The following is a 16,293-nucleotide window of genomic DNA, read 5'->3' as shown; positions in this document are numbered from 1 at the left end:
CTCTAGGGGTAAAACGAGGCTGCTCAGATAACCTTCTCTAGTCTCTTCTCTCTGATTTTTTTTCTACTTCTAGCTTACAAGCAAAAAAAAAAAAAAAGATATTTCATTTACTGGGAGAAGGGGGGGATAATTCCAGAAAAAAAAATCTGAAGATAAATTACAGAATCTGGAAAGTTCATTTCCTTTGTTTTCTTCTTTAGAAAAAAGTCAATTGTGTTCAAATTCCCAACCCACCCACCCACCCCCTTCCCTTCACCATATCCTTCTCTCCCTCATGGATCCAGACAGAAGGCTATTAAAAGACCTAGCTTGGATGTTACACAGATCGATGGCAAACAGCAGCAGCAACAACACTCCTCACCTCCCTTCTCCATCAGTCCCAAGATTGTGAAAATGACAGGAAGTCCAGGTTGGCTCTGGCATTTATAGCACTGACATAGATTCAGCCCAGAGGAGCTCTGGTGACAGGCTTTCTAAACAAGCCCCTAGGAGAGTGGCTTCCATGTGAGGCCTGGAGTCCACAAACCTCCCCTCACAACACACACACACACACACACACACACACACACACACACACACACACACACACACACACCAGCTAAGCCTTTCCTGGTCTGGGAAAAGAGGAGAAAGACACAGACCACCTGAGGGTTCTGCAAGTCTTTGGCCAGGCAGCTTTCTAGCCTCCCTGCCTCTGGCTTCTGCCTTTTAAATCCTGCCTGCCCCAAAGGCAGGAGGGCCAGCTGGTTCTCTCTGGAAGGCAGTGAGCAGGAAGCAGCCATCTTGATCCAAGTATCATTGTTCTGGGAGTCCATCTCCTCAGATCCAACCAGATGTGCTAGCTGCAGATTTTGGACGAGAAGATCTGGGGAGCAGAGGAAACTGAAAGCCTGGTCCATATAGCCAGCCTAGGCAACACTTCTGCCGGTACCAAATCAAGTTCCACTGGTGACTTCTTGTACTCTCTTGGCAGAAAGAGTCAGACTGGAAAAAACAAAAAAGTACAAACTCTGGAAGGTATCTTTCCCACGAGGCCCCAGTCCCACTTGTCTTTACTCTTAGCCCATTTCTCCTCAGAGAGCTAGGCTTATGGGTGTGCATTCATGGATGGGGAGGAAGGGTCTCTTCTGAAGATTCTAGCAAAGTCCATGCTCTTCATGGCTCAGCCTGGAGTTGCTCTTCTGCCCCGCAGATCAGTAGGGGGGGGTCACTGGGTGACAGTGGGGTTTAACACACCCCCAGATGGCCCCAGAACCCCAGGGACAGGGCCAGACACTGGGCCTTGAAGAGAAGACACGGGACTCAAAGGCTCCTGGATGCTTCTCAGAGGCCCGGGCTGCGGCTGGGGAGGCTGTGGTGGAGGGGGTGGGGGTGGCTGCTGCTGCTGTAATTTCTTTTTATTGATTTTCCTTTCCTTGGCTCGGCGGTTCTGGAACCAAATTTTAACCTAGAAGTGACGAAACAGAAGTAGGTAATGGTATGAAAGATAAAGACAGTTGCACCTATATCTTCCTTTCCAGTAAAAGGACCACCAAACTCTTCTAGAAGCTTTTATTGGTATCTCCCTAACAGCCAATTCTAGTGGCATCCCCAAGCTGAGAATAATCTTCTTCCTTCCTTGTTCCAGAAGGTTCTTTCCAAGGAACCTTTACTGGAATTTTGTATGAGTCTCAGGCCCTCCAGTTCCTGCCTCCCCTGCAGAAGTTCCTTTTGACAACCTTTGGCCCCTTACAGCGACGCTGAAATGCAATACTGCTCACCTTGGAGGTAGAAACCAGGTTTAACATGGAGCTTCAAGGCTCTGGATTTGGTCTTGTTTTTTCCTACATTATAGACTGTTCAAGAGCCAAGTGATGGCCTTTTGTTTTTAATGCGTTAAGACTGGCTCCTTTATCATTCTTCTTTTTCCTAGTGCTGAACACCAAGAGAATGCCTCTGTTTTAAGAGGTCTTTCTTGGAATTCTGGATTAATGCAACACTTTCAGCTTTTTCTAGAACCTTCTAACTTCCTCAAAAACAGGAAAAAAAAATCAGTAACACCAGTAAAGACAATCAGAAGTAAAAGGAACTTCTTTTTTTAAGTGTTTGTTTTTTTTTAAAGCACCATACTATCTGGGCATTTGTGGCTCACCTCTGTAATCCTAGCTACTCAGGAGTCAGATCTAAGGGTCACAGTTCAAAGCCAGTCCAGACTCTTACCTCCAATTCACCAGCAAAAAGCCAGAGAAGTAGAACTGTGGCTCAAGTGGTAGAGCTCCAGCCTTGAGCAGAAAAAGCCAAGTGAAAGCCTGAAGCTGCTGGGAGTTCAACCCCCCCCCCCCCACCTTACCAACATCTGCCTCCCCACAGAGAGAGGGAGGAGGAGGAGGAGGAAAGAAAGAGCATTGAACTCAAAAGGCAAATCTTCTCAGATGTTCATTTGCCCATAGAATTAAGAAGATCCTGGCTTTGACTTCCTAACTCTTCCCTCCAGACCTCCCCCGGACCCCCGGGCCATAGCCAGGGGGGTGAGCAAGGCAATTCCCACCTGCCTCTCAGAGAGTCCCAGCGTGGCAGCCAGCTCAGCCTTCCTCCGGATGGTGATGTAGCGACTATAGTGAAACTCCTTCTCCAGCTCCAGCCGCTGGTGGTCTGTGTACACGACTCGGTATTTATCTTTCGTCCTGGTTTTCACTGTGGAGGAAGAAGTTTGGGCTGAGAGAGAGGAAAAAACTACAAGGTAACCAACCCATCAGTCATAGGTAATGACAAACCTCCCTAACCCACAGGCTATTTCTCTTCCTCCACCACCCTGGGGGGTCAGGGTTTGGCTGGTTCCTGCCAAGTCTGACGAGACCCCAGACACACACACACACACACACACACACACACACACACACGGATCCTGGAGAGACAGAGGGAAGAAAGCTAAAAGAGAGGCAACTAGCTACCTTGGGGTTAAATGGTTTTTAAACATTAAGAAAAAACAAAAATGTCTCACACAGAGAAGATATGACTCTTCTATAAACCAAAAACAGGTATGGAATGTATTTAGCCCCAAAAGAAGCGGGGGTAGGGAAAGTGACTAGAAAACCCAGGAATAGAAGGGCAGCCCACCCTGACAATAACAGCTGGAGTTCTGTGTGTGTGTGTGTGTGTGTGTGTGTATTTGTGAGTGGAACTACATTCTATTTGTTGTGCTGCAAGTGGAAAGAGGGGTGTGGGTACAGATTCCCTCAAGTCATCAGAATCACCCCCTCCTTCCACACCAGGTTCCTCCAGTGTTTTCTATGCCAACAGGTGCAAAAATCCCTCCTGCTCAGGGATTTTTTTTTTAAACCTGGGGAACCCATTTTGGCCTGGGGCATCTTTTCTTTTTTTTTTTTTTTTCATTTATTTGGGCTTCAAACCTAAACTAAAACCTATCCAGACTAGTGACCTATGATCATGTGATTAAGCCCACTATTAAATCTCAGATTAATTGTTTTATTGAAGGGCCTTGACAAATAAATAGCATTGCTGCTGTTGGAGCAGGCGGGAGCCTGGCTCTTAGTGGGTCGTGTCCTAGGTCAGCCCATGGCAGAGCCCCTTGGCAGGCGGTATTTTCTTCTGTGACTCCGTCCCAAGCCAGGGGGGTGGTCCAGCAGATGAGCAGGTTGAGTTGCCCAGAGCCCCGAGTGGCCCCAGTCCCACAGGAAGATCTGAAGAGGCGGGGAGTAGCCTGGAGGTGTTTAATGCCTGGCAGGCCGACTTTGTTCAGGTAAAAACCCTTTGCAAATCACAACAAAAGCGTCCTGGGAAGATACAGGCAGGATCACACGGCGCTCCCCCCAGCCTCTCAAAGGGGAACACAGCCACAAACAATGGCGGACAAGGCGATCTTATCAAAGAAAAGCCTTTTCAATGCCTTAATAACAACCGCATTCTGTTTGAATTACCACTACTGAGCAAATGGCGGCCTGGGCTTTCATCCCCCACCCCACCAGGCACATTAACATAAACACAGCCCGGCAGGCGCATTTGAATGGAGCTTGAGGCTTCGACCTCGGGATGACTGAGAAAGTTAGGGGACCTAAGCGCGCCCCGGCTTTCCCTACTTGGTGGGCGAGGTCACACACGTTTCCGCCTGAAATCCACTTGCTGCTGCCCCTGGTACTGAGACCAGATCATGCCAACAGTGTAGGACCGAGCTGGCACTGCAGTCTACGCGGACCCATGGACGGCACCCTGGGGAACAGGCTCAGGACAGCTGGCCCAAAGATCGGTGCTTGCCTGGGGTGCTTAGGATCTGTCTTTACTTGGGTGCTGCCCTTTCAGTATCCCAGGCGAACTGCGGGGCGGGGGGGGGGGGGGGAAGAGGACCCTGTGACCAGGACCTGGGGTGCTTTGAACCCGCCTAGGAGTTTGGAGGAGCCCCACACCCCCTGGGAACCAAGGAGGGAAGCTGAAAGGAGGGATGAGAGGGACTTGTCAGAATTCATTATTGACTGCGAAAGTCACCACCCTCTTTCCGGGCCCTAAAAAAAGAGACAATGGCCTGGCTGGGAAGGTGTATATCAAAGCGGGCCCGGCCGCGGACCCTCCTTCTGCCCCCTGACAGATGACGCTCCGCAGAGGAGCCGGGCTCCGGCAGCCTCCGCACATTAACATCACAAGGGCGCCGGGCTCCGACCGCGGCCGTGCCACCTCGGCGCGGGACTTCACAGCATCCTCTCATCTGCTGACCCCGCGGCCCGGGCTCTGGCAGCTCCGGGCGCCTCCTCCCCCACCTGACCCCAGCCTCGCCACCACTTTCCCCTGACACACAAAAGGTCTTCTCCAGGCCACCGGCCATCCCCTGCCAAGGGCGCCCTAGGCAGGCTGTGGGGAAGGAAGGTTTCGGGGCGCAATGGTCTGGGAGCGCGTCCTGCTGGAACGGGGTGCTGCCCTCTTAGGGAAACGAAACTCTGAAACCCACCCGAGCCTTCGGGTCCCGCCGGGACGCTCCCGGCTTGTGCGCAGTGACGCAGAAGCCCATGGCCAGAGACAGCCCCCAACTGGTGCTCTGATTTATACCGTTGTAATTGGCTATAAACCTCGGCAAAGTGGCCATAACTTGCATGCCGCCCAACTGGGCCAGCAAGGAGCAAAGCGAGCAAAGCGGAAGCATGAAGGGCTGGAGGAGTCTTGATGGAATGAATAAAAAGGGAACCCCAGTAGGGCTCTCCAATCGTACCTCTCTCTGCCCAGTTCCTTCAAACTTCACACACGTCCCCACGCCAAGGGCGCTGGCCCCCGCCGTCCGCAAACCTAGGGTCTCCAAGGAAACATCTAGAGTCCCGAAACATCTAGAGTCTTGCACACACACACACACACACACACACACACACACACACACCCTTCGAAAGGGAGGTTCGGGAGAAATGACCCCTGTCTGGAGAAGCAGCTGAGCTCGCCGCTTCCTCTCCCTGCCCTTACCCACTCCGCATCTTCTCCCGTGCCTCCCGGACCCCGCACCCTTCTAGCTTTTGCTTGCCAGAAAAACTCCTTGGCACATCAGAACTTTCTGGGACCCTCACGGAGGCCCTCTTCCCTTACTCCTTCACTTCTGCGCCAGCAGTTTCTCTGCTCCCCTTCCTTAAAGAGGCTCCAATGGCCTAACTGGTCCCCAGCATAGCTTCACCACCCCTATCCTTCATGAAGGGCACCGGTGTTTTGGGGGTGGCTCAGATGGGGAAGGAGAGCGCGGGAGGCACAGGGTAGACACGACCCCGAGAAGGAGTCCGCGCTTTCCTCCCTTCTCCGCCCGAAGCTGCGCACCGCGCGCGGGCGCCGCACTGCGGAGGACGTGATCGGCTCCAGGCCCGCCGAGCTTCAGCCCTGGGCCGAGAGCTTCCCAACGCGGTCCGGAGGTGGCGAAGGAGAAGCGGGTGGGAAGAGGAAACTCTTCCTCCACGCTAAATTGAACCTGGGAGTGTGGGACACCCCCCCCCCCTAGTCATTCTTGGAGCAACCACCAGTGAAGCCCCCCGGGGGTGGGCAGAGACCCCTGAATTTCTCCCCTCTCCCCGCCCCTCCTGGCGCCGAGCTCGCTGGAGGCCCGGGGTGTCAGGGAGAGCGGGGGCGCTGCGGGCAGCCGGCGGCCGCTCGGCGACTTCCCAGGGGCCTCCCGCGGGGCGCGGCCGCCGCTTTACCTTGGCTCCCGAGGGACGGCTGCGCCGGCTTCCGCATCCACTCGCAAAGGTTCCGCCGCTGGCCGCTGGGGGACAGTTGCTCCGCGGCAGCTGGGGCGGCGGGCCCGGGAGGGCCGGGATTGAGCGACTGCAGCAATCCCGAGGCGCAGGAAGGCGCGGCAGCCGGATGGTGCGGGTGATGGTGCGGATGGTGATGCGGATGGTAATCGGCAGGGCTGCTGTAGCCCATGGCTGCGGCTGGGGAGCCCCCATTGAGACCGTGGGCCACCGCGTTGGCTGCAGCCGCGGCGCCCCCGGGCGCGTAGCCGTTCCAGTCCTCACGGAGCGGGGCGCCGTACGCAGCCGGCCAGGATGGCCCCGGGGACTGAGCGCTGTCCAAGTTGGCTGCCGCCGCCGCCGCCGCCGCCACGTGGTAACCACCGTAGTCCGGGTACTGCGGGGGGCTGACGAAGTTCTGCGGTGCCAGGTTGAGACCGCCAGAGTGGCGCACGGAGCTGGGGTACATGCTCACGTCCTTGTCCAGGAGGTAACTCACGTACATGGTGGCGAGGGACCGACAACACACTTCACCATTGCTGCCTGGGAACGCACGCTGAAGACTGGGTGGGGGGGGGGCGAAGGAATGTAAGAGGGGGAGATCAAGAAGCAGAAGGTGGCTGCGCCCCCAGCCAGCCGGTGCTCCGCGGCCTCCTGGCTGCGCTTCTGCCTCTGAGGCGGTCCCTCCCTCTGGCCTGCCTCCTCCCTCCCTCCCTCTCTTTCTTCCTTCTTTCCACCCACCTCCTTCCCACTCCGCAGCAGAGGCGGGGAAGACCCGCCACAGGCTGCGTGCGGAGCCCCAAGCTGGCGGCCTTACGTGATTAACGAGTGTTTACAAGTCTCTATTAGTAATGACACAGACACCAATAGCTGGAGACGTCGAGGCGCTGCGCGCACCGGCGCACAACCCCCAGAAACACGATTTGCATTTTAAAAGATAAGGGGTGGGGGGGTGCTCCCGAGAAGGCAGTGACTTGATCTCAGCTAAATATTCAGACCTTTATTGTTAGGAGCTTCCTCCTTCCAACCTGGGTGCACTTTAACCTCCAATCACAGGTTCAAAGAAGGAAATCAAGAGACTTGCAAAAGCCTGGGGGAAGAGAAAGCTATCTTGGTGGGAATCTGGGCTTAGAGACCCGAGTTGTCCTGTTTATGCATTCGAGGGGAAGGGGGCGGTCTAGGAACTTGGGTCCCAAAGGGGAAAAAAGAAAGAAAGAAAGAAAAAAGCCATTGCTTTGATGAGGAAATTTCTGACCAACCAAGGAGGTGACAGAGCTCTAAGACCAGAGCCGATTGCTTCTCGCTCGGAGCTCCGTCCCCTCAAACAACTGCCACCGCTAGTCATCTCTTTTCTCGCCCAAGGAAATCACTCTCTCTTTGCAGAAGATAAAAATATGATGCTCTAGCTTCAGGCTGTGTCCCTGAATCTATCCCACAACCCGGATTTGAGTAAAATCAAAGCATTTCATGAAGGAGGAGAAAAGGAATAGAATATCTCAACGATAACACCCAAGCGCCTGTGGTAGAAAGCCTAGGCATTGGTTACATTGGAGAGTAGAACTTGGAGAGGAGCCTGAGGGAGTTCTTATAATGTGGATCACTTTCTGTCTCAAGCTAGGAGTTACTTACTCACTGTGTTCAGCTGGACAAATCAGGGAGCACAAACACTTGTATGTGTATTATACTTAGATGTAAATCCTAAAAGAAATCAAGGAAACGAGGTGTAGAATTTCTAATCATGCTAATAGGTATTTATGTCTTATTTATGAAGACATGCCCGTGTCTTCAAAACACTTTCTTCTTTACAAAGTAGAATGTTCTCCCATGAAATTTGCTTTTCATCTCCAAGGAATGAGAGGAGAGGGCCAGCCGGGGGCTAGCATTAATAATTGCTCATGTAAAGTTCTTCCAGGGCACAGGCGGAAGAAAAAAAGCTTTTGGGTTTTGGGGAGCTGTGGACACAGGGTCCAGGATTGAATTGTCATTGTGCAGACTGGAGTGGTGGAGCCAGGATCGGCAACTATCTCAACAGGAGCACAGACTGAAATTAGGCTCCTGCTTAAGCCCATTTCCATAGTTCCGGGAGGAAGCCGAAGCTAACCATTTGCTTCCTCTTTGGGCCCTGGTCTGAGGTGCTATGTTCACATAGAAGCATACCAGCTACCTTACCCCAAGCTGGGCAGCCTGACTGTAAGAATTACATTGCTCCTGCCTGTAACCCAACCCAAGGGAGCTAACAATGTACCTTCCTAGACACCTGCACTTGTACATTCTGATTAGCGAGCACTTCTCGCCACATTTGTCACCATCCCCTTTCATCCTGTCATCTCTGAACCACTTTCTCGCATCCTTTATCTCATATCTCCCAGGATGGGGGACATAGCTTCTTCATTTCACAAGTGACACCCACTAAGCTTGCCTAATGCAGATAGACCAAAGCATGACCAGAACTAGCCTACGGCAGGACAAACCCAAACTGTCTGGTGTTTTGTAAGTAAGAATTGGGGGAAGGGGTTGTCTGGGGATGCAAGAGTCAAGGAGTTGTACCACCAAGAGGCAAGGGGAACCCTAGCTGCTCTCCTATATGCCCTCCAAGGAGATGGTGGGGAGAGTTAAGTGCCATCTCATCTCCCAAGAAATAAAATTAGAAATGCATTGCAAGACCTAAATCACTAAGGAAAAGGCAAAAAGGAGGTACTCAATGTCTAGCAGCAAGGTAATATGGGAGGTCACGTGGCAGCCATGACAAACATCTTTCCCCTCTTCCTGAGACAGTCTCTTTCTCCAACCCATCTAAGCGAGCCCCCCTCCCAAGCCTGAGCCCTGGAAGCCCTGGCTGTGCTATAGTCTGGGTCTTTGGAATGCTGGCATTCTTTGAAACAATTGCTTTATTAGGGACAGCCATTCCCTGGGCTCTGTGGTGGCCGCTTCCTGAGTTTTTATGGCCCAGGCTGTCAGCCACTGGCTAATTGTCCCCATTTTCCAGCTGTGTCGCTGTGCTGTGCCCAGGAGAAAGGGTTCCAGCCTGCACACTGGCTTGCTTGCAGAGTGGCAGAGGCTACTCTGGCTCGATCCGGTTGGTCACACAGGGCCCCAGAACTGGCTGAACTGAGACTGGTTTGGGGTACCTGAGCTTGAGAAAGGAAATGATGGTGAAAAACAATTGGTTTTTCTCATTGTAAAAACAGGCCTCCAGGAAGTGAAGGAGGGGCCAGAAAGGATAACAGAGGGGGTGAATATGATCAAAGCACATTATATGACCGTATATCTTAATAAAAACCCATTAGTTGCCAGGGCACTGGTGGCTCAGCCCTGTAATCCTAACTACTCAGGAGGCTGAGATCTGAGGATCGCAGTTCAAAGCCAATCTGGGCAGCAAAGTCTATTAACCACCAGAAAACTGGAAGTACCACTGTGGCTTGAAGTGATAGAGTGCTTGAGCAAAGAGCTCCGGGACAATGCCCAGGTCCTGAGTTCAAGTCCCATTTCCACAAAAACAAAACCAACAAACCATTAATTTGTACAGTGAATACAAACAACAAAAGGAAAAAAAAAACCCACACGTCTTCCCGGCAGTAGAGCGAAACATAACCTCTCCATTTCTGTGCTGTTTGGTGAAGGGACAGGGAATGGTAAATGATGTCCTTGGACAAGCTCCTTAAAGAGGAGGTCTGTTGCTCCATATCTGCGCTCCACTCCGAGCTGAGAAAGGACTAATTAGGTCTTCCAAAGGGTGTGTGGACATTTCTGACTTCCATAGAAGGAGATGGACAGGAAATGACCTTAGGAGTCTTTTCATCTGGACAGCCTTGGCAGGTTGGCATGTTAGTGACCCTTGCCGATCCTCTGGAAGCTGCCTCTGGACTGAAGCAGTCCTTCCAAGCCTCATGTTCAGGCCCAGGTGAGGACACCTATCAGCCTGCACTATAGCCCCAGGCATGACTTTCTTAGCCTTGAGCCCGAGGTGCTTGGCAGTTTTCTCAGAAGCATTTGGTCTGAGCTAAGAAGCTCCAGAAGAACCAGGATGCACATCTCGAGTCCTAATGTTGGACTCTGCCTTCCATGCTGTGTACCTCTCTTGGTGTCTCTCTCTCACCTGCCCGAGTCAGGGCCAGAGAAGCTAGCAGTCTATTGCTGTGGGGAAGGGGATATAGTATATCTGAGGTAGGCTCAAGACTGGAATTAGGCTGTGACTACAACTACCTAAAGCCAACTTTTTTTAAGGGCAGGAGAGAGTGGAAAGAAGGAGATCCAGTAAAGAATGCTACAGGAAGACTGCAGTGGCTGCTTGATTCAGTTATCAAAGGGACTGTGTCTCTTTGTTACAGACAGTATAGAGGCCATCCCACATTCCTTGAAGAGGGCCCAAGCTCCCAGGATTCTGGCTGTTGGGCTGGGCTGGGGCTGGAGAGGAGGGGCTAGAGGCTGCCGGAAGGGGCAGGCTGCTCTGGCAGGCAGATGAGACACTCCTTAAATCCATAGATCATTGACATAGCTCCCTCCCTGCTCAAAGGTCCCCAGTGTTTGCTCCAACTATGGAGCCCCTGGCTCTGCCCAACAGTTGTGAGTCTTGGAAACTGGGGACTCTGTGACCCATCTAACATAGGAAAGGCTGAGCGTACTCACTTTAGCATGATAGCCCAGTGTGTGTGTGTGTACATCACTACTAGAGCTTGAACTCAGGGCCTAAGCATGATCTGTTAGCTTTTTTGTTCAAGGCTGGGATTCCACCCCTTAAACCACAGCTCCACTTCTGCCTTTTCTGGTGGTTAATTGGAGCTAGGAGCCTCACACAGTTTCTTGCCTGCTTTGGCTTTGAACCAAGATCCTCAGATCTCAGCCTCCCCAGTAGCTAGGTTTCTAGACATGAGACACCAGTCTCCTGCTGTTTATTTATCCACGTAAACAACCCTTCCACAAACCCTCATCTTGCTCCTGGAATCCTCAATCTAATGACAGAGATCTATCCCCAAGATCACTAAGGAAGAGTGAGCAGGAAAACCACGTTTTCTGGTGAAATTATGCAGATTAGTAGTCTATTGGGCTGTGGGGGGAAAAGAACTGTCTAATCAGTACTTAATGTTGAGGTTAGGGAATCTTTCAGCCATTCTACTCAATCGGCAATCCACTCACACAAAGGAAGACTCAATAATGGATGAGTTGACCCCAACAACCCTGCCCAGCCACAGCCCACTCAGCTAACATCCCAGGGAGGGAAATCAATACCACTGTCCTTTCTGCCAGGCCTCCCAAGGGCCCACCACCTGCCCAGTCCCCCAGGTCACAATGGAGTCCATCCTGAACAGCTCAGAGGAGCCGCAGCTGCCCACAGCTGCCCTGGCTTCATTGGCAGAAGCAGATGTGGCCTTGTCTAGGCAGTGAAGAATGTTTTCCTCCCAAGCCCACTGGGAGATCTAGCAAAGGAAAGGCTTCGGAATTCATGGGAAGCCATTGTGGACTAGGAGTTTTCCACGGAGGCTGAGATGCAGGAGCACAGAAGGAAACACAGTGGTACAATTCGTCTGATCCAGGGACTGGCCAGCTTTCTGATCTAAGGCAGGGAATACTCTTCCCCTCTCCCCCACTTTTCTATCCAAAATATATTTTCACACTCAAGAGGATCAAAGAAAATTATGAGCCTTTGGAGAGAGAGAGTAAAGTTTAGTTATAGAAACTGGTTTTGCAGCCAGGTACCAGTGTGCTTATACCTGTAATTCTAGCTATTCTGGAGTCTGAGACCTGAGAACCAGTTTGAAGCCAGCCTGGACAGTTGGTGAGATTCTTATCTCCAATTAATCAGAAGTAGAGCCATGGCTCAACTGGTGGTGCCAAAAAACAAGCAAGCTCAGGGACAGTGCTCAGCCCCAGTGTTGGTACACACATGCATGCACACAAGCACACGTGCACACACTCACACACAGGCACAGGCACATGCACACCCACATTAAAAAAATTGGGTTCACTCGCTGAGTAAAAGTTAGGCAAATACACAGTAGCTGCCCATTTTCTTCCTTTGTTCTGAAATTAGGGTGTGTGGACACTATTTACACATTGAATAATACACTCTAATTCTGTGTGATAGGATGAGCAGAGACAATGGTTGTAATACGGGGGGGGGGGGGGGAACCCTGGGTGGGTCTCATGGATTGGAACCCCCCCCCCCCCAGTCAGGAGCTGAGGCTTCCGCTTCAAGGAAACTTACTAATGATAGGAGGGGACTACTTTTCAGGCAGACACCAGCCAAACATGAGTATAGCACTTTAACTTGGAGGGCCTTCAATGGACATTTGTTCACTCGCATTGTGCTGTGTGTGGAATGACTTTTCTTTATCATATGGAAATCTGTTCCCAGGAAGCCCCACAGAATAGGTTTTCTGTGGTTGGTGAGGAAAGGAACTCTGATGAACATTTCACTCTCAATCCCTTAAGCCCATCCACAAGGCACTTTTCTTAGAGGGGACTCGTGTGTGTGTGTGGGGGGGGGGCGGTTCTTAGAGTGTTGTGTAACAACAGAGAATCTGAGGTCCAGAGTGGTTAGGTAATTTTCCTAAGGTTCAACAGCTAGCTGTTCTAGACCCTAAACTTAAATGAACTCCTATCTGTACGTTCTTGGTGACCCGCAGGAGCCTATACAGATGTTAATTATTACTATGGCTGCGGGTGCCACCCTGGAAACACAACCCTAACACAAAACTGGACTGCATGAGTCAGGGACTCAGACCTCTCCACCTTTCCCCCTCCACCCAATAATACCAGAACAAGCAGGTTCTGGGATTCTGACCACTTGCTACAATTCTGACCACTTTCTTCCTTTTAGTTACCTGCTACCTGTAGCTTTCCAGTTCGTTGAATGATTAATTTTAAAAAAATTCCACCCCAGAACTTTTTCAAACAGACATCTACGTAACTATCTACTTTTCTTTCACTTTCCTTCATTTCTTTTCTTTTTGTGCCATTACTGGTCCTTGAAGTCAGGCCTGAACACAGTCCCTTAGGTTTTCTTTTTCCTCAAGGCTGGTGCTCTACCATTTGAACCACGCCTCCACTTCTGGTCTTCTGCTGGCTAATTAGAGATAAGAGTCTCATGAACTTTCCTTGCCCAGGCTGGCTTCAAACCATGATCCTCAAATCTCAGCCTCCTGAGCAGCTAGGATTACAGGCATGAGCCACTAACACCGGGATCACTCGACTTTTGTCCTATAATGAACTCTGAAAAGGATTCTTCTATATTTTTAAGTCAAAGAACCAATATTCAGTGGCTGGTCCTGAAGACGTGTCCATTTAAAATAAAAATACACTTAGGTTTTGTGATATATATATATATGTATACATATCCACCTTTTTAGTTATATAGGTGACTGCCAAGCTCAGAATTCCTCCTGAATTCCTAGTCTGAGCTGCATTCTCCTATCCCCTTACAAACTGTACTGAGTTGAGTTTTGGATATTTATTTGTAAGGACTTTGACATTCACCTAACCCGCCCCCCCCCCACCTGCAGTGGTTGAATTGTGGGGCTACAAACATTGAGATCAACTTGCCACCCTCCAGTTCATCCTAGCGTTATCACTGTGGTTCTTTTCGTTTTCTGTCTTTTTTTTTTTTTAACGAATGAGTAAGTATTCGTTGTTCATCCTGTTGCAGGCCAGTCCCTTCGGTGTCCAGTGACGTTTGCCAGGTGCTGGGGGAAGTCTTTCTCTAGACTCCCCCCTCCCCCGCCCCCGCCCCCACCACGGTTGGAGGAACCACTGTGGTCCAAATACGGGGATCCCTCTCTCCCGCATCCTGAGGCACCAGAGGGCGAAAACCAGGACGCGTTCACGCCAGTCGAAGGTCGAAACCCTAGGCTTTGCTTGGCTCACTGTGTGAGCCAAGATGTGGTCAAGCCAAGATGTGGTCAAGCCAAGATGTGCCCTGCCATACTTCGGTAGCAGCCACCGGTGCTCTCGACCCCTTCGTTCCTCTGGAAGAGGAAAGTAAAAGCTGCCCGTGGCTGCAGCCCGCGTCCCGCGTCGCCCCGGTGGCGGCGCGTGTTCGGCCTTCTTGGAAGATCTTGGCCTGGGGCAACGAGCTCTCTAGCCCAACAGCTCCCCAGCAAGGAACCGGCCCAGCAGACTGCCCTTCCCCGCGCTTTCCCGCACGAGGAAACCGCTTCCCGGAGAAGCTCTGCCACGTAATTGTGTAATTGGAGACGCCGGTGGTGGGGTGCCTGCGAGCTCCAGATCGCATCAACGCTAAGGCTGGAAATACCGCGGGGAATCTCGCCCCGGTGGATTCTTCGCATCTTTGGTTGAACAAATTTACATAAAGAGCGTGGGCTCGGCTTTTTAGAGCCCATTTATCTAAGCATTGGATTCACACCCCCAGGGCTGGGCAGGGTACCTTTGAAAATAGGTTCTTTGGCGTCTTGGCCCGGCTTGGGATATTTCGATTCTAGGGTGTTGTGTGTTTTTTTTCTTCTTAAAAAAAATCATTTCCACCAAACAGCAGGTTCTGCTGTGTGTTTGGAAATCCTCCAATGGTTAGAGGTCACACAGCCCCAGGCCCAGGGCACGGCACCTTTGCCTTCAGGGCCAAGAGTACAGGTCGCTGGAGCACCTGGAGGCCTATACCCGGGAGAGGCTCTGGCCGGGGAGGGTGGGGGAGCTTCCTAGCGTCTCTCTGCCGGGCTGGCAGCCTTCCCCGGCCACCAGTTTCCCACCCCTCTCTTACTAGCACCCCGAGGTGGGCAGGGGGTGGGGTGGAGTGTGTGTGGGGGGGGGGGGGATGAAAGAGAACAATGGATTCCTCTACTAAAATTCTGAGTGCTGCAGGATGGATTTATTTCTGTATTATAGACCCAGAATGCCATGGTGAAGCTCTTTATGGAAAAGAAAGTTTTGTGTTTTTAGTTTGCTTGGTTTGACTTTTGTGTTTTGCTCTTATAACCAACCCGAGCAAGATGGCATACTCGTGGAAGTCCTCGTGGAAGACTTCGACAGATTCAACCCTGCCTTTGCCTCTCTCTCACACCTGTCCGTGCTGGGGAGGACTCGGATGCTTTCTTTTTGGCCAACAGAAACAGGAGTAGTATTTATGAGGCTCTTTCATGTGTCTGAGAGAGACAGACAAATAAAGACAGACACTGACGGAAGCAGAGAGATTGGGAGGGAGAGGTGGGAGGGAGAGAGAATGGGAGAAAACAGCTGGCTACTCCTGCAAGCTGACTTACTTTACCAGCCCAAGCTATTGCTGCCAGGGGCGCCCCACTCTACTTAGGCCCAGCTCCCCAGGGCAGACGATGATAGGCACCAATTTCCTTCCATCAGTACCAGCAGCCATGGGCTTCATTCTGGGAGCCACAACACCCAGCACTGACTAAGGAGTGTTATTTTGAGAACCGATGCTATCCCCGAAAAGTTCCGTCCACTCCCAGGGTGCTCTCAGGAGAAAAGGGGGACCCTTTGCTGCAGACCTTCAGATTCTCCCAGGCTGGGAACCGGAAGGGCCTGAAGTAACTGGGAAGTCACAGCTACTCCTTCGTCTAAACGGGGACACCTCTCCCATCGCTGGCCACCGCTGGCCAGTGGCAGGGCTCTAGGGCTCCACCGCTCCTCTCAGCTCTGGACCAAGGTCAGCGATCTGCTTTGCCTGCTGAGGCTTCCCTAGGTGCCCACAGTGACAAAGCCATTTCCACATACATGGGTCAGGTACAACAAGTCAAGTGGGAGAAGTAAAACAGACAAACCGTTGTGGAATAAAACATTCCCTTTTCATTCGTTTTGTTTGGCGGCTGAGACAGAGCAGGGTAGGGGAAGGGAGCCCATAAGAGGCGGCTAGGCTTGCGGGGCGGGGGGGGCGCGGGGAAACGACCCACAAAGGATGGCGCTGTCATCAGGCCGCAAAGCTAGTGCAGAATAATGGAAGCAGTGAGCTGGATAAATCGAGGGAAGGGCCCCAAGCTCTACAGATCATTTTTGGCAACGCGTGCACGTGAGCGTGTGGGTGGGTGGGGGGAACAAAAGGACTCATTCCTCGTGTGGGTGCCTCAATTCTCCACTTCCTTCGTGCGAGTCTGCGGACGAGGTTCCAGGTCGGTCTCCCGCGCAGAGCGCACCTCGCCAGGTC

The 16,293-nt window shown here is 51.9% G+C and overlaps 1 protein-coding gene across 2 annotated transcripts; it reads right to left on the bottom strand.

Annotated features, from left to right (window-relative positions):
* Positions 1 to 1,207: 1,207 nt before the first annotated feature.
* Positions 1,208 to 6,693, bottom strand: Cdx2 (caudal type homeobox 2). Of its 2 annotated transcripts, none has more exons than XM_048340834.1 (3): positions 6,153 to 6,693; positions 2,528 to 2,673; positions 1,208 to 1,447 (listed from the first exon to the last, which is right to left on the bottom strand). In XM_048340834.1, the coding sequence occupies exons 1-3, from the start codon at positions 6,691 to 6,693 to the stop codon at positions 1,208 to 1,210; spliced, it is 927 nt and encodes a 308-aa protein (XP_048196791.1). The 2 variants fall into 2 exon arrangements, with proteins under 2 accessions (XP_048196791.1, XP_048196792.1); XM_048340835.1 differs by having other exon boundaries at positions 1,324 to 1,447; positions 2,532 to 2,673.
* Positions 6,694 to 16,293: the final 9,600 nt, after the last annotated feature.

The sequence above is a fragment of the Perognathus longimembris genome, chromosome 3 (assembly GCF_023159225.1).
Source record: "Perognathus longimembris pacificus isolate PPM17 chromosome 3, ASM2315922v1, whole genome shotgun sequence".
In the NCBI taxonomy this organism is placed as follows: Eukaryota; Metazoa; Chordata; class Mammalia; order Rodentia; family Heteromyidae; genus Perognathus; species Perognathus longimembris.
This window is presented reverse-complemented; position numbering and strand designations above follow the sequence as displayed.

What these genes read in the sequence shown, in the direction of transcription:
- Cdx2 (XM_048340834.1), bottom strand. Translation starts at nt 6,693, where the DNA reads ATGTACGTGAGTTACCTCCTGGACAAGGACGTGAGCATGTACCCCAGC. An exon ending in GCCGTCCCTCGGGAGCCAAG is followed by an intron (nt 2,674 to 6,152) that starts GTAAAGCGGCGG and finishes CTTCCTCCACAG; the next exon opens with TGAAAACCAGGACGAAAGAT. An exon ending in TGGGACTCTCTGAGAGGCAG is followed by an intron (nt 1,448 to 2,527) that starts GTGGGAATTGCC and finishes CGTCACTTCTAG; the next exon opens with GTTAAAATTTGGTTCCAGAA.